Source organism: Pediculus humanus, genomic scaffold (assembly GCF_000006295.1).
Source record: "Pediculus humanus corporis 1103172107524 genomic scaffold, whole genome shotgun sequence".
Lineage (NCBI taxonomy): Eukaryota > Metazoa > Arthropoda > Insecta > Psocodea > Pediculidae > Pediculus > Pediculus humanus.
The window spans coordinates 69,226-89,045 of NW_002987140.1; the positions used below are offsets into that span (position 1 = coordinate 69,226).

The following is a 19,820-nucleotide window of genomic DNA, read 5'->3' on the forward strand; positions in this document are numbered from 1 at the left end:
AATTTGTTTCCTTGGATGACAAAAAAGTGCAATATGTAAGTGCCAAGTCGTGAAATGGAAGTTTCTGATATTCTCGCAAGGATTTTTAATCACGAATTTCGTTTAAGAACAGATGATGACAACAAGTGAGTTTCCATAAATTGTACATAAATTTTTAAATGATAAATGTTATATTTTAAAAACATAAACAAATTTTTTTTATTCATATTTAATGCGTTTTATTGAATTTGAGTTTTTTATTCGAATCACATTATAAATTTTTATTTTTAATTTTTTTTTAATGATACATGTTATTAAAAATTTCAATTAACGTATAACTTCAGAATAAAATTCTCGGAGGATTTGAATCGTTGGGTAACAACAAATTTAGACAGCCAAGTACCATGTTTTCTACCTGTAATAGACAATCGAAGTGGAAGAATCGGCCCATCAAACGTTAAATTTGATGTGAGCGCACATTTTGGTCTCTTTATCATAGGCTCAGAAAGATTGAGCGTTCATTCTCAAAGTAACTTTAGTTCTATTCTTTGCAATGTTTGCGTTTATCAAGGTCAATATAAATGATTAGTATAAAATTGTATAAAACTATTTAAATGTGAAATTGCATTACTCTAAATATTATTTTATTTTAGGAAAATGGCAATTCGAAGTGCAATTAGGTACCAAAGGTGTGATGCAAATAGGTTGGGCAACCAGGGGATGTAGATTTTCTCAAGAAACAGGAGTCGGAGATACTTTTGATTCATATGCTTATGATGGAAACAGAATTAGAAAATGGAACAGCTACACTCAAAAATATGGACAACCATGGCTGAGTGGAGATATAATTGGATGTTGCGGTGATTTTGATAAAGGAACTTTAGAATTTTTTAGGTATGTTAAATATAACCTGTCTAATATTTTGCATTAATATTGAATGTAAAAGCAAATTTTAAAATTCAATTTCATTACAGAAATGGAGTTTCAATGGGTGAAGCTTTTGACAATGTACATCTTGGTCCTGGTCGAGCTTACTTTCCTGCAGTAAGTTTAGGTTTTGGAGAGCATCTAACAGCTAACTTTGGAAACACTCCATTTCGTTATCCAGTATCTGGTTATGAACCTCTGCAAATTTATCCGATTCAAGCTGTTGAGAGATGCAATGTAATTTTGGATTGGTTTTACAATCTTCTGAATATAGAAGAAACACATTCCCAGGTTTCTATTTTTCTACTTTTGGCAATTTATTTATGGGTAGAAAATAGGACAAAAATTAATTCAATTTGAATTATATAATTTCATTTTTTATTTTTTCGGCAAAGTAAGTTTTTTTTTTTTTAATCGCTAAAATGCTTTAAATTAAAATTAAGTATTTTTTTTTTTTTTTTTTTGGTACTTTTTTTAGCTAATTTTTAATTTCAGGTAACACCAGATGGTTATCTGTGCAAGGAGCTCAATGCTTCTCCAGATGCATTTTTTTTGACTGTGAGTAAAACTCTAGTCTATGCACTGGCTCCACTTTTGGCCTTGCCTTTTTTGACAGACTCATGTATAATCCCATTCATTGAAAGATTATTGGGAAAAGATGCAGGGGTTATCTTAAGAAGTAATAAGGGAAAATCTATGGGTTCAACCGGAAACCGCGGTCGAGTTGTTAGATGGCTAGATATGCTTTGGGCGTTTTTGGAGGTTGTTTTTTTTATTTAAGTTTATAAACACATTAAAGTGTATAAAGTGTGATTGAAAAAAAATGATAATTATTTGTTTAAGGAAAGAGAGCTAAAACCTTTCTTAGAGAATATTTGTTTACAATTACTGAGTCGATTTCGACATGTGCCCAGTAATTTAGAATATGTTGAGCAAAAAAGAAGTTTGTCACTTTTAAGATCTGTTTGTGAACACTCAAGATCCAGGCAACTTTTACTTAATCACATTTTTTTTGATACTGTAAAGTAAGTTAAGTTTTTTTATTTTTAATTGAAAACTTAAAATTTATTACTAAAAACTTATAATTTTAACCTTTTTTTTAGGCTAGTCGAATTCCTACACGTAAAAATGTTAGATGAATCTGGATTAATAGCAATTATAGAACATCCATGGTGGGATTGTCACGGTACTGATAAAGAGGTCGATGATAGAAAAAAGCCATATTTAAAATCTTGTAATAGAATCTTTGAAGCTGTCTCAAGTAAATAATTTTTTTTGTTTTTTTTTTTTTTTAATTAAAAAAAATTTATTTTTCAAAGAGTTATTAAAATTTTAATTATATAGATTATTTTTAAAAGGGTATTTAGTGTATAAATTACAAAAAAAATTTTTTAGGCGTTGAATCTCTCCAAGTCGATCTTTTAAAATGTTTAATGAATAATACAGATGGTTCCAATCGTCAACCATCTTCAAGAAAAATATTTCTTAAAAGACTTAGAATTTTTTTCCACGATAATTACATGTCTACTAGAGTGAGTTTTTTTTCAGTTAAGTTCATTATTCACCACAATTATTTTTTTTCTTATTATTTATTTATTTTATTACGCGTAATAAAAAAATATTTACAACGAAAATTATTTGTTTTTTTTTTTTTTTTTTAGTCTTTTCACTTGATGCAAACACCTTTACCGGTAACTTTGTGTTGTTTTCATCGACTGCTGGTTATGTTTCGTGAACTGTGGGAAAGTGAAGTTGGTAAACGTCCCGTCATTGTAGAACCCAAAGTTTTTTATGATGGTTCCATCAATTACTACACCGTGGACAGAATAGGGGGTGTTTTATCCCATCTTAACAAAACGTACATTCAGGAGCTTACGGCAGTTTTAGGACCCGATCATAAAGTTGTCAATAAGAAAGTAGTTCAAGAAAATCCTTCGGCAGCAAGAATGATTGCACCTCTCGATATTGGTAATTTAAAAAATGTCGACTGAATAATTTCATTTAATTAAATGCTTTTATATATGATTTTCTTGTTTTTAACTTTATAAAATCTTACAGTCGATGGACAATTTTTACCTGGCTTTCTTGGAGGACCATCGATTGCAATTCGTGTTCCTCCGGAAGCTCAAGGTAATGGGCCTGGAGTTGGATTACCTAGTGTGGTACCTATGCTGGCTAGACTTTTACAACAAGCAAATGGGGGTCCATCGGGTGGCCCCTTTGGTTTCGACGGATCATTAGGGTAAAAATAAATTTTTAATCAAAAATATTTAATTTAAAAACGAACGTGATGCTAATTAATTATTTTATTTTTTTATTCAAGTGTTTTGAGACCAGATAAATCCAGAGTCAGTAATGGATTTGTTGACAATACTCAGTCTCTTATGGAATTACTCGATGGTTTGATATTGTTTTACCACACTTCTGCTCATAAACAAATCGTTAAGGTAATTGCATTTTATTTTTAAATAAAAATTAAATAAAATTTTTTTTGTATATAATATCTTTTTTTTTTTTTTTTTTTTTTTTGTTTAAGGTGAGCGCGATGAGAGACAATATGGAGGATTATGTTACGGCTTACGAAAATGCTCGGACAAGACTCGAATCATTTAAAAACCCATCGAAAGCCATGAGAAGAGAATCTGTTGCCATGATTCAGTCTGAAATTGAAAAAACTCGTCAGGTTTTCGAATCCAAATTAGAAGAGCAAGCTAGATTTATGGCATGGGTGAGAGCGGCCATATTTTCTTCAGAAAAGCAGAGGCAACTTTCGTGGCTCTTAAATGTTTTAGTGAGCACGATAAAAGCATCGTCCAGTGAAGGAGTACTTTTTAGTTTTCTACCAGAATTTTATTTAGATTCTCTTTTCGAAATTTGTTCTGCTTTAAGAGTTTTATTTCATCCGACTTGTTCGCTCGAAGATATCGATGGTAAGTAATTCAAATAATAATAATAATAATAATATTTGATATATTTTCAGATGATTGTGTGCGAATTATGAAAAGTAAAATATAATTTCTTTTTTTTTTTTTTCTTTTCAGGATTCAATCAAATACTGGCACAACTCTCTGAATTTCTTTGCGTTCATTTTGCCGATCCGCGCATCGTCAATGCTTCTTCAAAAGATACCGTCGTTCAAGCTTTGGCAACTTTTGTCGCAAACCCCGTGACTTTACAATCTTTGGAAAAAGTATCTTTCGAAACGCAAAGAAATATGGTCAAAGGATTACTTAGACCTTACGAAAATAGAGCTTGGGCTCAAAGTAATTGGATTTTGGTACGTTTTTGGCAAGGTTACGGTTTTGCTTTTCGATATGAAAAATCCCCACATCTGACTAAAAAAGTCGGTCCGAGATTTCTTCAATCTGATTCGGCAATAATTAATCAATATATAAGTAAGTTACTTATTTTATTATTATTATTATTATTTCACGTAATAATTAACTTTATTGATTTTTTTTTTTTTTTTTTTTTTTCAGAACCTTTACCATCAAAACTATTTCAAAATCATGTTAAAGATGTAATGATAAACAATGAACCAATGGCAACTGTTTTTCTTAATTCCGTACTTAATCAGCTCAATTGGGCTTTTTCAGAATTTATTGGAATGCTTCAGGAAATTCAAAACATTTCATCGAGACCTGAAAGAGTATTTATTGAATCTAGACAATTAAAAATTTGCGCCACTTGTTTTGATTTATCATTATCTCTTTTAAGAGTTTTAGAAATGATTTGTAATATTTCTGTTTGTGTTTTTATCGATCCCGAAAGGCCTAATTCGGAATTGCTCTTGTCGAGACTTTATCAGGTACAAAAAAAAAAAAATAATAATTTTTTTTTTACTTTTATTACTCGTGGAAAAATTTATTATTTATTAAATATTTTTTTTATAGTTGATTTGTCAAATCCTGAATCGAGTGAGCTCCACCACCGGTTGCTTTCAACACGTTGTCCTTTTGGAAATTCCCGATTTAGAGGGCGTGGATCATTTTCCCATTTTAGCTGCCGTAGTCGGAATACTTTTGGCACTTTTTAAAGACGACCTTAAAAATTTTAGAGGTGATTCTAATAAAAAAAATTTATTTTTAAGTAAATTTAAAGGGATATTTTAGAAAATAAATAAAATTTGTGAAATTTCATCGAAATCTTTTCATCGTAGAATCAAATCCGATTTCAAACGTCGCGCATGTTTTACTTACGGAGCCTAGTTTTCAATTATCATCATTGAAATTCTTACTCGGAGATCTTCGGCAACAAGTCGAAAATGGTAAAGGGAAAACATTACCCGTCAAATCTAAAGGATTTTCATTTAGTAATTGTAAGTGTTAGTATAAAAAAGAGTGAGAGAGAAAGAAAAAAAAGAAAATTGTATTATCGAAAGTTTAAATTCCATTTTTAGATCAGGGCGATGTTTCGGATGAAGAATTGAGAGATGTAAGACGATTAATTAATTTACTAGAAGTCGGTCAACGTAAAGTATCAGCAATGAGCCTTCATTCCGATGATGACGTATGCACCATATGTTACGCCAATCCAATATCGGTTGTTTTCGAGCCATGCCGACATCAATCTTGCAAGTAAGGATATCCTAATTTAATTTAGAAAAAAAAAAAAAAAGTTTCCACCCGCGCATATATTAATTAATTTTTTTTTGTTGTTGTTGCAGAGTTTGCATCGCGCATCACTTATTAAACGGTCGAGAATGTTTTTTTTGTAAATCCATGATTGAAAAAGTCGTCGACGTTCACGGAATAGTGGTACACGATTTGGGAAGAATCACCGATGTTTAAAATTATAATTGAATTAATTTAATTTCGAGGGATTTGACAACAATGAAGAAGAAGAAGAAGAAGAAGACGAATAAAAAAACATCTTTATTAAATATTGTTTTGTTTATCTAATTTTTTTTTAGATTTTTTTTTTTTTTTCTATTTTACAGTAATAGCAATTTATAGAATATATATACGAATATACATTTCTTTTATAAACTGACGTATTTTACTTCACGTAATGTTTAAATTCGACGCCGTAATTTATTTATAATAACACAAAGGTACGTATAAATTTAAAATTTTTTTCTTTTTTTTTTTTTTCTTACTAACAAATATGAGATTAGATTATTATTATTATTAACATTTCACCGGGATTTTTAACAAATAAAACAGGAACGCCAAAAAAAAAGGAATTTAGGGATACGTAAATAAAACGAAAGACATTTTATATATATATATATAAAAAAATTCCAACATTATATTAAACATTAGGTTATTAAATAATTTTCATTTAAACTAATTGATCTAATAAATAAATAATTAAAAAAATAAATTTTATTTTATTAATTAAACAGTCTTATGTATTTAGAAATACTGATTGATTTCATATTCGATTAAATAAATAAATAATAAATTAAAAAGGTGAATGATGATGATGATGATGATGCTTTGTTAAAAAATTACATAAAATAATTACGACTATTAATTAATAGATGAGGTAGATTAAATTTAAAAAAAAAGGGTAGCGCAATCATTCATTTGTTTCTAGCGTGAAATTTTTTATTTAAAAGATGTAATAAAAGATTAACGTTAATCCGAGCTTTTCCAAATAAATCCATTTCGCGATATCCTTCAAATTGTAATTTGAGCAAATCCTAATTAAAAAAAAAAAAAAAAAATGCAAATTTTAATATTTTCTAGTTCTTATTTTCATCGTTTAAACTCGTCTTCGATATACATACCTGAATATCTAAATCAATTTTTTCTACTTCGACTCCCATAAAACGACCGTGAACGGAATAAATTCCATTTAATTTTGTCGTAGATATTTCAAATTGTACGTTTTTGAGCTGAGTCAAAGGAACTCCATTCAGGGAAATCAATACTCCTTTTTCCCGTAAACGTGCTCCGGAATATTTAATACTGTATTCTTTTTTTTCCTTATACCTGAGAATTAAATTATCACTTCCGGTAAAACTTTTACGTTTTGCCAATACATATATTTTGGCTTTTTTTTTTGGCACGCTTACCTTTTTGAACTTACTGTCAGATTAGAAAGACATGTTTTTAAATATTGTTCGTAACGAGATACTTGACTTTCGTAAAACTCTTTCTTTTCTTCAAGTCTAAGTAAAGTTGATTTCAATTCAATTATTTCCTTAAATTATAATTTTTTTAACAGATTATTATTATTATTATTATTATAAATTGTAACGAATTAAATTTTATATAAAAAAAAAAAAAAAAAAGGTCAAAGAACCTGTTTTTGAAGTTTTAAAAATTCTTGCTTGTATGATATATCGATTAATAAGGATTTGATAATTTCAATGTAATCGTTTTCGCTCCTCACAAATCCAGCAAGTTCCAATTTTGCCAATTTCGAATAAAGATCGAAATGTTTTGGAACGCAAATAGCGCTTGCCAGAGTGTCTCCCTTAAGTTCTCGAATTTTTTTCAATATTAATTTTTTCGTTCTGAAAATTTTCCATCCATTTTTTATAAATAAATTTTTAAATTGTTGTCGTATTTAAATAAAATATCATTTCAAATAATACTTGCTCGATGAATAATTTTTCGTTCTCCGTTACTTCTTGCGGAGGGATTTGAAATTTATTTTCCAATTCTAAACACACTTGAAGTCTTCCTGCTCTGCAAAGTGTTGCCTCAGATGAATCATCTGAAAAAAAAAAAAAATTTCCAATTACATAATCGAAAAATTACTTAATTTTTATTAGAAATATCGAGAGAATTCGAGAAAATATTTACTGCAGCCGACAAGTGTCGAGAGCGATGGAGGAGAACCAAGATCATCTAAAATTTCGTGAATTGGATCCATCGAATCTGGCGCAATTTCATGTTGGACTTCCAACAAAAGTTTATGACATTCTCTTATTTCCTCCAAGTTGATATAAATTTTGGGTTTGTTAATCATCAACGCTTCCGAATACTTATCGATGCGAAAATGTTTTTCGAGTTCTTCGACCGCGCAACAGTTTTTACAAAATTGTTTCATGATTTCGTGACACTCGATGATGAAGGGATTCAACGATTTCAAGTATTTCGTTTCTTCTCCAAACTAACAATTGAAATTAAATTTTTTTATTCAAAAATTCACCCGCACATTTTTAAATTAATTAAAACTTACTCCTTTTTTTGTTGCAGCAAAATGAAGGATTTTCGCTATGCTTGCCAAATTACGACGTTGTTCCTGCTTCATTGGCTGATCGGGTGGTAACGTTATCGTGCAAAAAGCGTCCGGCGCAACGATTGCTGAATTAATATACTGATAATAAACGAGATTTCCCACAATCTGAAATTTTCCAAAATAGAAAAAATTATTGTAGAAAAATCAATTTAAGACGCGCGCTTAAATCTCGCTTTTGATGAATAAATTTAAAACCTTTAAAATATCTTTTTCGAGCGCCTTTGGAAATTTTTGAAATAAAGCATTTTTTAATTGTTTCGCGATGAACCTTAAAGCGTATGGAAATTGATTGACGCATTGAACTAATCTATCCAGAAAGCATTTTACCCAAGACTGAAAAAAAAAATAAAAATAAAAAAAATTAATGTTTCGTAAAATTTCTAGTAGTTGGTAGTAATAAATAAAATTTTTTTTTTATAATAAAATAATACTTGTAAAATTTTTAAATTGTGATTCAAACGCATGACAATTTCCGGATAAGACAATGCTTCTTCTATGGATACCGTTTGAGGTAAGTTCGAAGGTTTCCCACTTTCCGTTTCTATTTGATTTACCCAACGACGATAAATATCAACTGGATTCGTATCGATGCACACTTTATCATTCAATACCTAAAATTACATTAAATAAATAATTGTTTTATAAGGCAGAAAACAAAATCGTAAGTATTAAAAAAAAAAAAAAAAAATTATTTTTTTGTTGAATTTTACCTTTTCGATTAAAAAACCTAAAATATTTTTCAGAGGATTATGATTCTGTCGAGTGAATGCAACTGCCAACCTTAACACAAGTGAATTTCCGGTTATGGCATCAACGGGTTTTTGAAATTTATTTTGAACTTCTTCAAAAAGTGCCAAACGAAAAAGGCGTAGAAGAAGATAAGCGTCGCGTGTGTTGGAACCGTAATTGAAAAGGGATAAAACGCAACTTTGTATCACGTGATTAAATTTCGACGGCAAGCGAACAATTAGTCTTGTCAAATAAACTAAAATACGAAATAAAAAAAAAAAATTTACATAACTTTTTTGCGGATAAATGATCCGAAATGTAAATAAATGTTAAAATTTACCAGGATCCGTTTGAAGAAGGTAAAACAATTGTCGGTATCCATCGAGTAACGTTTTAGCTTCCTTACTAAAAGCTTTTATTCCTCTCGAATCTATTCCCACGGTGGAAATATTTTGTATTTTTTTATTTTCAGCCACGATCGCCTCTACGGACATGCGATTTTGTACAAGCAAACCGATCTTAATATCCATTTCTTCAAGTTTTTTCGCTTGTTCTTGGTTCGTTCTAATTATTTTCACTATTGAACTTTTAATCTTCTGCAAAATAACAACCAATTTCTTAATTTTTGAAAAATTTTTTTATTGTAAAATTATAAACTTACTTGAATTTCTAATTCGACAGAATAATCATAATGGTCGTTTAAATAATTAAGTAAGCTTAAGCGTCGTAAGTATTTAAAAGATGGTTCGATTTTAGAATCTAAAATTTTGTTATGAGAATTAAAATTTTTTCTAGTCAAGTATCCCCTCCAAAAAGCTTGAATTTTTATAATTTTTCGTACCTGAAAAAAAAAAAAAAAAAAAAAAAAAAATACAAATTTAAAATAATATTATAAATTCGGTGAAATCGATTTGTGAATTTAACAAAAATATTACGTGTTTAATGTAGAAGTCATCAGGAGAAGAAAATTTTTTTTCATTTTTTCCAATTTGAGCTTCGATTAATTTTTCGTTTTGAATTCTTCGCCACCATTTTTGAATTAATATAATAGCCTTAAGTTTCTTTTTAATATTTTTGCGGATTATAAACCCACGAATAGCTCCTTGAAATTTGATGAGAATTTCACTATCGAAATGAAAATTCTCTAAAGATGTACGTTTAAACGAAGTTGACTCAAAATTACGAATGATAAACTGCAAAATAATAATAAAATTTGAAAATTTCCAATCACAGCCATTAGTAAAAATTAATTTCAAATAATTTTTCCGAAATAATACCTCGATGTCGTTAATTGGTATTAAACAAGGTAATTTTTTTATGAAATCGACCGTTGGAAACCATTTGATGCTCCCGCTGGAGGGATTTAAATAAATATTTATTTCATCTTTTAATTTTACTTTGAGCCAGATATCAGACGAATTATTTTTTTCAATATTTTTGTAACCATTCGTTGTCAAAAACTTATTTTTTGATTTTTGATTAGTTTCAAACGTATTCGGAGGTAAACAATCACGTAAATTTTTCCCACGTAGAAAATCACAAACTAATCAAAATAAAATTTTTCATATTAATAGCGTTCATCAAATTTAAAATCCTACAAAAAAAAATATTTCAAAAACATACTAAATAAAGCCTTTTTTTTTAAATCTTTCATTTCATCCACAACGGAAATTACGTCATTTAACCAAAGTTCTCTATCTTCATTCATTTCCTCTTCCTTCATTAATTTTTTTAGTAAATGCATACAAAGAATAGCATCATCGTCTGACAATTCTTCTTCAGAAGTTACGCCTTGTAACGCGGGTAAAAGTTTTTGCGTATTCGAACATTGAACCGCATTATTTATTTCTTCCAAATATATTAAAGCTTAAAATAAAAAGAATAGATTTAAAATTTTTTAAATGCGACTCATTAATTTCCCTTATAGTTAGTGGGGTACGAAAATGCTTACTATTTGTTTGTTCGAGGGTTTGAATATTAGCCATATCTATGCATTCTTGTATATCAACAAATGTCAATAAGGTATTTTCCAAATTTTGATTCTTTTTTTGCTCCCTGCAAGCACTTAATGCTTTAAAATACTGCGTTTTTAAAGCAATGTCAATATTCTAGAAAAATTAAAAATTAAAATTATTATTAATTAACTCTAAAATATGAAAATTGTGTAAATTGTATGCGTTAATTTGATAAATTTATTTACCATAAAAGGAATGTCTGCATTCCACAATAACATCCAAAAAGATTTATAATCGCAATTATCAACGGCTACTGTTATTTTGGCAATATTATTTAAAATAAATATACTACTTTTAATATCTTTGTAAGTTAATTCCTGAAATTTTAAAAATTAATAATTACTATTACGTAAATTAGATATCCCCAACTTTTTACCCTTATATTGCTATTTTTAGGAATTGAAAATTTTATAATATGTAAATTTGATTAAATAATAAAACATATTAAATAACCTTTGACATTTTTAAATCTTCGCGCATTTCCTCCAAATACAAAGGGGCAGCAAAATTTATTATTTCAGATGATAATTTTAAACATGGTATTTTAAGTGCTGTTAATAGATTATCTTTGCTGTTGCTTTTAATTGCTTCTTCGACTTTTTTGACAGCGTCTGAAACTAAATATCGAATAGGCATATCAAATTATGAATTAGAATTAAAAAGTTTTGAACAATTTCACGAAATAATTTTACCCCTAGAAAATTCCTTAAATTTTCGATTTCCATTCCGGACAATACCATGTATTTTTTCTCTAGCCTTATTTGTACTTGCAATATTTGGATCAATTGATAGTGCTTCATTGATGTAATACTCTAAATTTTTACTTTGATAATCCTAAATTATTAAATTCAATCAACTTTTATAATTAATTCTTTGAATTAAATCAATTAATATTAAAATTTAATTTTTTTAATATTCAAATGATCAATGATATGTAAATTTTACCTTGATTTCAGGAAAAAATGATTCAATGATTTTTTTCAAATTATGCCTATCTCTTTTTTTTACAGATAATAATATATCTCGCCATGTGCATTCAACTAAAATTTATAAAATAACTATTTTCTAAAAAATTTTTATATAATGAAATATCGAAAACTAATAATTTATTTTTTCCTTACTGTTTACTTCTCGTATGTACCCTTGAATTTCACTAAGACTTAAAGTAATATTATAACTATTGGATTTGCATTTTCTATTTAATGACTGATTTTGTGCTGATTGAAATTTTTTATTTCGAGCATTTTTGAATGCTTTTAAATAATAACTTATATATTCAGGTATTATTTGGACCAGATTAGCAGAAGTCAAATTCAAACTAGATAATAATTTTTCGTTAGACTGAAAAGAATAAAATAATAAGTTTATATTTTACACAAATGAATAAATAAATATTTCGACTACTACTTACCTCTTCTATTATCGCTTGATTAAGATTATTAATTTCAATGTTTAAAGTATTTTTATCATTCGTCAAACATTCTGCTAATAAGTCATTAATTTTTTGAAATTCTGGCAATGATACATTATTTTTTTCCATGTCGAAAGATATTGTATCAATATCATTTTCTGCATAAATAAAAATTAAAATTACCATTAGGTGTTCGATAATTTTGAAAGATACAAAACTCATTGCAAATTTATTATTCACCTGTGAATTGCACTTTACCATATAATTCTTGGATCAAAGGAGCTTGACCCAAGTGAAATAAATAAATACTTAAAGCATGTATACAATAAATAACTTGAGGCATGTCCTTTTTGTCATAAATACCTGCTGCTTCTACAATAAATTTCTTAGGCAAATTTATCGATTTTAAAGCTTTTACCCAGTAACTAACATTCTCGGCATGTTGTGGTTGAAGACCAACACTTTTGTATTTATGCTGAAATATGTCATATATTCTACTAAGAGGGACCCTTTCAGGTGCTATAAAGTTACCTATTTTTGCTAAATAAACCCCATTTCTCAGGTTTTCTTCTATAAGAATAGTAGGAGGAAGAGGCTCATTTAAAATTGATTCCATCCATCTGCAAATATTATGTTTTTAACAACTACCAAGATGTATCTAACTAAGATACAGCATATAATAATTTAATATATATTTACTTACAATTTAACCTCTTCTATTCTACATAAATATTCATATGCTACTGAATTTTGGTGAAAATTATTCACCTTTAGAGTTTGTTGCTTATCTCCTAAAATACATTATTATTTTGATCAATATATAAAAAAAATTTGAGTGGTAATTTATTTCTAGTAAATCTTTAGTATTTATAGTATGCAGTAAAGTTTAAAACAAGTAGAAACTTGCTCGAATTAAGAAAAAATGGTTTCATTAAATATTTGGGAATAATATTTAAATTAGCAATAGGTATAATTCTACTATTTTTGAATTTAATTAATTTTCAGCCAAAATACTATTAATTTAAATCGTTTTATTGCTAATAAGAAAATTCGAATGTTTTTTTTTTTATCTACTAAATTAAATATAAATATTAAATAAATGCTACGCACCTATTTCTTTTAATTTCATAGTGCATGTCTACTTTAAAACTGTCAAGTCGAAAATTGTTATTGACCGTTAGGAATAGCATTTCTAATATCACGTGGTCATATTTAAGCGGTTCGTAATACGATTGGCCGTTATTTATTTCAAATAAACCGCCAAAAAATGTTTTTAGTCTGTTTTTGAAATTGAAAATGTGTAGTAAACAATTAAATCATTTAGTTGTTGTAATTTACTTGCAAATCATTTATTTATTTATAATTAAATAAATACAATTATTCGAAAAAGTGCACATAGAAGTATTAAAATATGTATCATTCAAGTGATTATTTAAATATGATTTCACAAAAAAAAAAATTAAATATTAATTTTATTTATTGATTTTGTACAAGTGTACTCTCAACTTTTATTATTAATTTTACATTTTTATAATATAATTATTATTTTATTATGGGTAAACACACTATTTAAATAATAAAAGAGTATCAAATATTACTTTTTAATAATTATGTGGGGGGGGGAGGAGTCAAAATTTCATTCAAATTTCAAAAATGAAATGTTTAAACCTAGAATTTTTCACATAAAAAAAAATTTGAAATAAAAATTTGAAATGAAACAAAAAAAAAATGAATTTAATAAAAATTTAACCAATAATAAATTTAGTTGAACACCAATTACGATTATTAACCATTTGAAATGATAAATTGTGATAACCTTATGACCTCAGAACTTTAAACTCTAGTTTCAATAACATCATTTGTTTAGTTAATTGAAAGTAAGATAATTTTAATCGAATTCAATATTTTATTTTATTTTAAAATATTAAAAACAATGTCATCTATTTATTTATTTATTAAATATATATATTTTTAGAAAAATTTATTAAAACAGCAAATAACTGGAGAAAATGAATGGACATTTATGGATATTGATATTTTGTTTGATTTTTTCCTGTCATGTAATTTCAGGACTTGATGGTAAGTTTTTTTTTTTTTTTTTTTCTTTTTTTTAAATTAATTTTTCATTAATTAATAAATATTTTCAAGGTAATAAATTTATTATTTTGTAAAAAAGATTTATTTTTGATAGTAATTAAATTAAAATTAATTATTTTGTATTGGATATAATTAAAAATCAATAAAGCAAAGCTTATCTGAAAAAATACTTTATTTTGTTTTAATTATTTACAGTAAATTAAAACAAAAAAAAGTTGAGAAATATTTTATTAATTAAAAAAAATATACTATTAATAGGAATTTTGATGTATTTAAATTTTTAAATACAACACAGTATATGCTCTTTTCTCATAACTATTTCAAATAATCAATAATTTATTTACAATGTATTGATAATTATTTTGTTTATTTATAGTATTGATAATGTTTGTAAGTAATGAGAAAACAAAAAAAAACAATCATTTCATATTTTATTATGTAAAAACGAATTTAATAATTTAATTTAAATAAATAGTTTTACAAGTGATGGTGCTTCTATTAAAAATAATATTAAATTGCTGGTAAAATATTCATTCAAAAATTTTAATAAATTTAAAATAATGCATTTTAACAAAATGTTTTTTATGAAAATTATTTCCACCTTATTTATATTAATTTAATTTTTTTAAAAGTTATTATTTAAAAAAAACAAATTACCATGTAAAAATAAAAATAAAAAATAAATAGTAAGCATTTTTTGGGGGGTTTTGCAGGAATTTTTAGGGATTTTGAAAGGTCAGAGAAAATTATTTAAATACAGGTGAAAATTAAAACTAACCGTTAATTATTTAAACGTTAAAAATTAGTTTTCACACATTTTCTAAATATGTGTTTAATGTTTTTACATGGGCTTTAAATTTTTGACTTTAAATATTTTTTCTTTTTTAGTATTATGGAAATATTTGAGAAAAAAAATGTTTTCTTACTTTATTTTAAGATTCTATTTTAAATTTAAAGTAAAATTTGCACATATCAATGAGTTAAAAACCAAAAATTTAAATTTGTAAGAAAAACATAAAATTTAAATTTGTTTCAAATTAATGTTTTATATATATATATTTAAAATGACATAATAGAACACGTTAGTTAATGGCACACTTTAAAAAATTAAAGTTTTTATCATCATTTCAATTAATTAATTTTTTTTTTTCTTTTTTCAGATTCGAATGATAAATTTACTATTAATCATCATGAACAACTACTTTTTCAAAAGAAAATTTCCGAACAACTTATTCAAATTTTAAATCATTACAAACAAGAAGATCCGATTGGTTTACCAAATGCTCCAGTACCGGATCCAATGGCCATACCAGACATGAAACATTCATTTTCCGTTGCAACAATGAATTTTAAAAATTCAAGCGTTCACGGTTTATCCATATTCAGAATAGAAAAAATCGAATCCAATGTCGCCGACATGGAGGTAATGATTTTAACTTATTTTTTATATTGATTAATTAATAATTATTATGTCAATGATTATAAGTAGGTATTTTATTAGGTTTTGGTAGCAATGTCAATCGAACAGCTTCTTATAAAAGGACAATACACCATGTCCACGTGGTTTAGTAGACAACAGGGTGATTTTAATGTTACACTATCGGGGGTGTTAATAAAAGGACTTGCAAGTATGGAAGTAAATCAAAATGGACAGTTGGAAGCACAGAATATAAATATGGATATTACTTTTCAAAACATTGCAATGAATTTTCAAAATTTGGGATTTATGGGAAGTATATTTCAGGGTATAATTAATTCTGTGGGAACGTTTTTATTTGACAGCATCAAACCTTTGATTCTAAGCCAGGTAAATGATAATGTAAGAGGAGATGTAAACAAACACATAATGGAACTACCGCAAAGATTTCCTAATTCGATATCACCGTTGGATATGTTCATATCAGAAATGAGAAAATTTGCAAGAATAAAAAAATTCGATCCGTACAAAATTGATAACTATAATAATTCTGCTGGAATATTCACCGTGGAATTAACTAATACTTGGGTTACGGGTTTAGCAAGTTTTTACAGGGTGGGAAATGTTACTCTCACAATGAAAGAAAAAGTTTTATATGCTGGATTACACGTTGGTACCAATCAATTATTTGGAAGTTGCCAATGGGAAATCGGTGTCGCAGGTTTAATGTCAAGAGCTGGAACGGTTTCTTTTACGACGGAATACATTCAAGTAAACGTGACGGTAGCTCAGCCATTGGATGTAAGAAAAAAGCCTAAAATTGAAGATTTTAATTTAAAACTCGGAAACATTCAAATGCGTGTCAACGGTGCTGGAACAACTGATTATGTTTTAGAATTTCTCGTTAATATTCTTCCGAATATATTAAGATATCAAATAGTTGATGCCATCGAAAATCCCATTAAACAACACTTTCAAAATTATATTGATCTTATTAATATTGAACAAATGATTGACGAAAAATTACCGACATTTTATGAATTATTGGCTTTGAACGACACCGTTAATCCCGAAGTTAACGATATTGAATTTTAAATAAAAAAACATTTTTCACACACAAATACTAATTTTTTTTTTTTTAAATTTTGTTCACGGATCGATATTTAAATAAATAAATAAATAAATTTGATATAAAATAAAATAGTGTATTATAATAAATATAATATAATGTGTATATTAAAATAAATCATTAAATAAAATTATGAATGAAAAAAAAATAAAAACAAAAAATTTAATTAAAGTACTTAATTCATACACAATCTCGAAAGGATAACACGAGGGGGGAGGGAAAATAATAATAATAATATTAATTTATTTGTAAATTTTAAATAATAATTTTTCTGTTAACTTAATCTCAATCTTTGTTTATTGTTTTTACAGCAGCAACAGCAACAGCAAAGAGAAAAAATTAAAAAAATAAGCAAATAATAAAATTTTAATTATTAATAATAATTTGATAATTTCTAATTATTATTATTATTTTTTCTTTTGTGATTCGTTTTTATTTTTAGATTCTTTATAATTATTAATAATTTTAATAAGAATATATGCACATACGGTTAAAACGACCGTTATGAATATGTGTACGTCTAATAATGATTCGCTAAACCAATAAAGTTTTTTACTGGATGGCCTAAGATGTGGGGCTCCTTTAAATTTTAATACATATTCAGTCCAATAAATGGCAGTGTTCATTGGTGATAGAGGTCTTTCTTTAAATTTAGCCGCAAGAATTTTCGTATTATCGGAATACCTTAAACAAAAAAAAAAAGATTTTAAAAAATAAATTTTAAATGAATGTGAACGAACATGGTACATTCCATGGTTACTTATTTACTTTTTATCTTCAAGTACAGTTTTTAGGGCTCTTAAAAATCTATCTCCAGATAAAGAGAAGTAATCTAATACGATTCCACAACCTTTTTCGGCTACAGCAGCAGCATTATAAAATTGATCACCAAAAAGAGGAATGACAATCATTGGAACACCATTTGACACTGCTTCTAAAATTCCCATCAAACCTCCATGTGTGACGAAAACTTTTACTTTTGGGTGAGCTAAAATTAATTAACAATTAATAAAAATTTAAATTTTTTCAATCAATTTATCAATCGAAATAAATTCAAAAAAAAAAAAATTTACCCAATACGTCGTTTTGTGGAACCCATTTTTTTAATAAAACATTTTCCGGTTTTTCCGGCATATCATCGGCATCCCATTTCATCAAAACGTTTTCCGTCACGTTATTAAAACCTTTTAAAATGGCATTTTTTCTTTTAGTCGATAGCGTCGAAATATTAGTAGCTGAACCGAATGAAAAATAAATTATACCATCTTTTGATTTATCAAAATAACTTTGTAAATCGGGTGGAAGATTTTTTGGAGGCCGAAGATGAATACCACCGACTTCGACCATTGATGGTACCAAGGGTCGAGATTGAAATAATGAAAAATGACTGTTTACCAGGAAAAGACTCGTATTCGATACAATATCTTTTACTTTTGGAATGCCTTTACCCAAATTTCTTTTTATTATTTTATCCGTTGGACCGTTTGAATACATATTATAATAAGTTTTTGAAAAAAATAACGATAGACTATTTTTAAGACGTGCGTAAAAATTCATTTCTGATGAAAATTCGCTTAATGTATGTGCCACGTACGATGGATTATCCGGGTTACCCATTCTATCGTTATGCCAAGGTAAAGGAGCTGATGAAAAAATACCAACGAGTGGAGCTTTAAATATGTGAGATAAAACGGAAAAACAATCGGTGTTGAAATATTCCACAACGACAACATCAAAATGTTTTTTCGATTCGATAAATTTTTTAACATTAGAATTTGACAAACCATTTCTACACGTTCTTTGTCCTGCTTCATTTATATACGAAATCTCGTTGTATTTCATTAATATTTTCGGAGTCGATTCATATTTTGTCAAATCCACGACAAAATTAAAAATTTCATCTTCGAATTTTATCACTTTAACATTTTCGTTCATTTTTATATTTGTCGTATTGAACCCTGTCAAAAGCGTTATTTTATGTCCTCGTTCGGCTAATTTTTCAACATATTGCTCGTACATAAAAAAATGGGATTTCCCCGAATTTCCAAAAGCTACCAATATATTTTTACCATTTGCATAGTTTACGTGTAATGTAAACGTGCATAGTAAAAATATAATAAACGTGTAAAAAAAATTATTCATCGTGTTAAAATAAAATTATATGATGGCGGCACCGGGGGTCGGGGGCTGGGTAAATGTGTCGAAGGCACCTGAAAATACATTTAAAAAAATTAATAATAATAATAATATTATTAAATAAACGTGACCACATGTTTTATATTTCAATTGGCCAAGTACCAAATATCTAAAAAAAAAAAAATTATATATATTTCGTGTGCTAAACAAAAATAGTTCGATAAATTGGCCCCGGCGTTCGAATATAAAAAAAAAATATATACTAATAATAATAATAATAATAATAATAATATTATTTAATAAATAAATTTTAAAAATATATATAAATAAATTTTTCGTTAAGACAATAAAAAAAAAGATGACATACACATACGTTATTATTATTAATTAATAAAAATTTAAATAATAATTTAAATAATTTACATGATGATGATGATAATAATTTAAAAATTATAAACAAATTAAATTTTTTTTTGTTAATAATAATCGTTTAAGGTACGTAAAATATTATTTTTTTATTTTCAGGTACGTGAAAAAATAAAATTCTTCATTAAATTTTGCAATTAATTAACGCGTAATAAAAAAAAAATATTTTGCTGTTGTTGTTGTTGTGGTTGTTATCATTATTATTGTGTCTCAAAATAAATAAAATGATAATAAACATACCTGAGATTAATAAATGCCCAACATATTAAATAAAAATAATTAATTAATAAAAGTGATTTTAATAAAAAAAAAAATTTCCCGACGTTTTTCCTGTTTAAACGTACGTAGCAAACTGTT

General features: G+C 26.9%; 4 protein-coding genes across 4 annotated transcripts; 2 read left to right on the forward strand and 2 right to left on the reverse strand.

Annotated features, from left to right (window-relative positions):
• Positions 1-54: 54 nt before the first annotated feature.
• Phum_PHUM177460 (uncharacterized protein) lies at positions 55-5,770 on the forward strand (the record flags this gene model as incomplete). Its single annotated transcript, XM_002425116.1, has 19 exons — positions 55-125; positions 324-550; positions 633-873; positions 954-1,197; positions 1,402-1,668; positions 1,750-1,931; positions 2,010-2,167; positions 2,302-2,438; positions 2,568-2,874; positions 2,965-3,148; positions 3,230-3,353; positions 3,443-3,836; positions 3,948-4,301; positions 4,386-4,714; positions 4,800-4,965; positions 5,066-5,224; positions 5,306-5,483; positions 5,573-5,690; positions 5,726-5,770. 19 exons carry the CDS (start codon positions 55-57, stop codon positions 5,768-5,770), a joined length of 3,885 nt encoding a protein of 1,294 aa, XP_002425161.1.
• An 825-nt stretch (positions 5,771-6,595) lies between these two features.
• On the reverse strand, positions 6,596-13,387 carry Phum_PHUM177470 (ras GTP-ase activating protein with iq motif, putative; the record flags this gene model as incomplete). Its single annotated transcript, XM_002425117.1, has 24 exons — positions 6,596-6,640; positions 6,668-6,845; positions 6,929-7,056; positions 7,159-7,332; positions 7,454-7,575; positions 7,665-7,974; positions 8,044-8,208; positions 8,299-8,436; positions 8,535-8,714; positions 8,814-9,088; positions 9,173-9,428; positions 9,494-9,673; positions 9,768-10,375; positions 10,456-10,698; positions 10,784-10,940; positions 11,033-11,164; positions 11,301-11,464; positions 11,540-11,681; positions 11,793-11,887; positions 11,969-12,188; positions 12,259-12,416; positions 12,499-12,878; positions 12,962-13,049; positions 13,369-13,387. The coding sequence occupies 24 exons, from the start codon at positions 13,385-13,387 to the stop codon at positions 6,596-6,598; spliced, it is 4,557 nt and encodes a 1,518-aa protein (XP_002425162.1).
• Positions 13,388-14,739: 1,352 nt separating this feature from the next.
• Positions 14,740-16,867, forward strand: Phum_PHUM177480 (uncharacterized protein; the record flags this gene model as incomplete). Its single annotated transcript, XM_002425118.1, has 3 exons — positions 14,740-14,749; positions 15,516-15,778; positions 15,857-16,867. 3 exons carry the CDS (start codon positions 14,740-14,742, stop codon positions 16,865-16,867), a joined length of 1,284 nt encoding a protein of 427 aa, XP_002425163.1.
• A 196-nt stretch (positions 16,868-17,063) lies between these two features.
• Phum_PHUM177490 (UDP-glucuronosyltransferase 1-1 precursor, putative) lies at positions 17,064-19,043 on the reverse strand (the record flags this gene model as incomplete). The annotated part of the gene is made up of 5 exons (XM_002425119.1): positions 17,064-17,075; positions 17,390-17,585; positions 17,670-17,889; positions 17,975-18,136; positions 18,164-19,043. The coding sequence occupies 5 exons, from the start codon at positions 19,041-19,043 to the stop codon at positions 17,064-17,066; spliced, it is 1,470 nt and encodes a 489-aa protein (XP_002425164.1).
• Between the last annotated feature and the right edge of the window lie 777 nt (positions 19,044-19,820).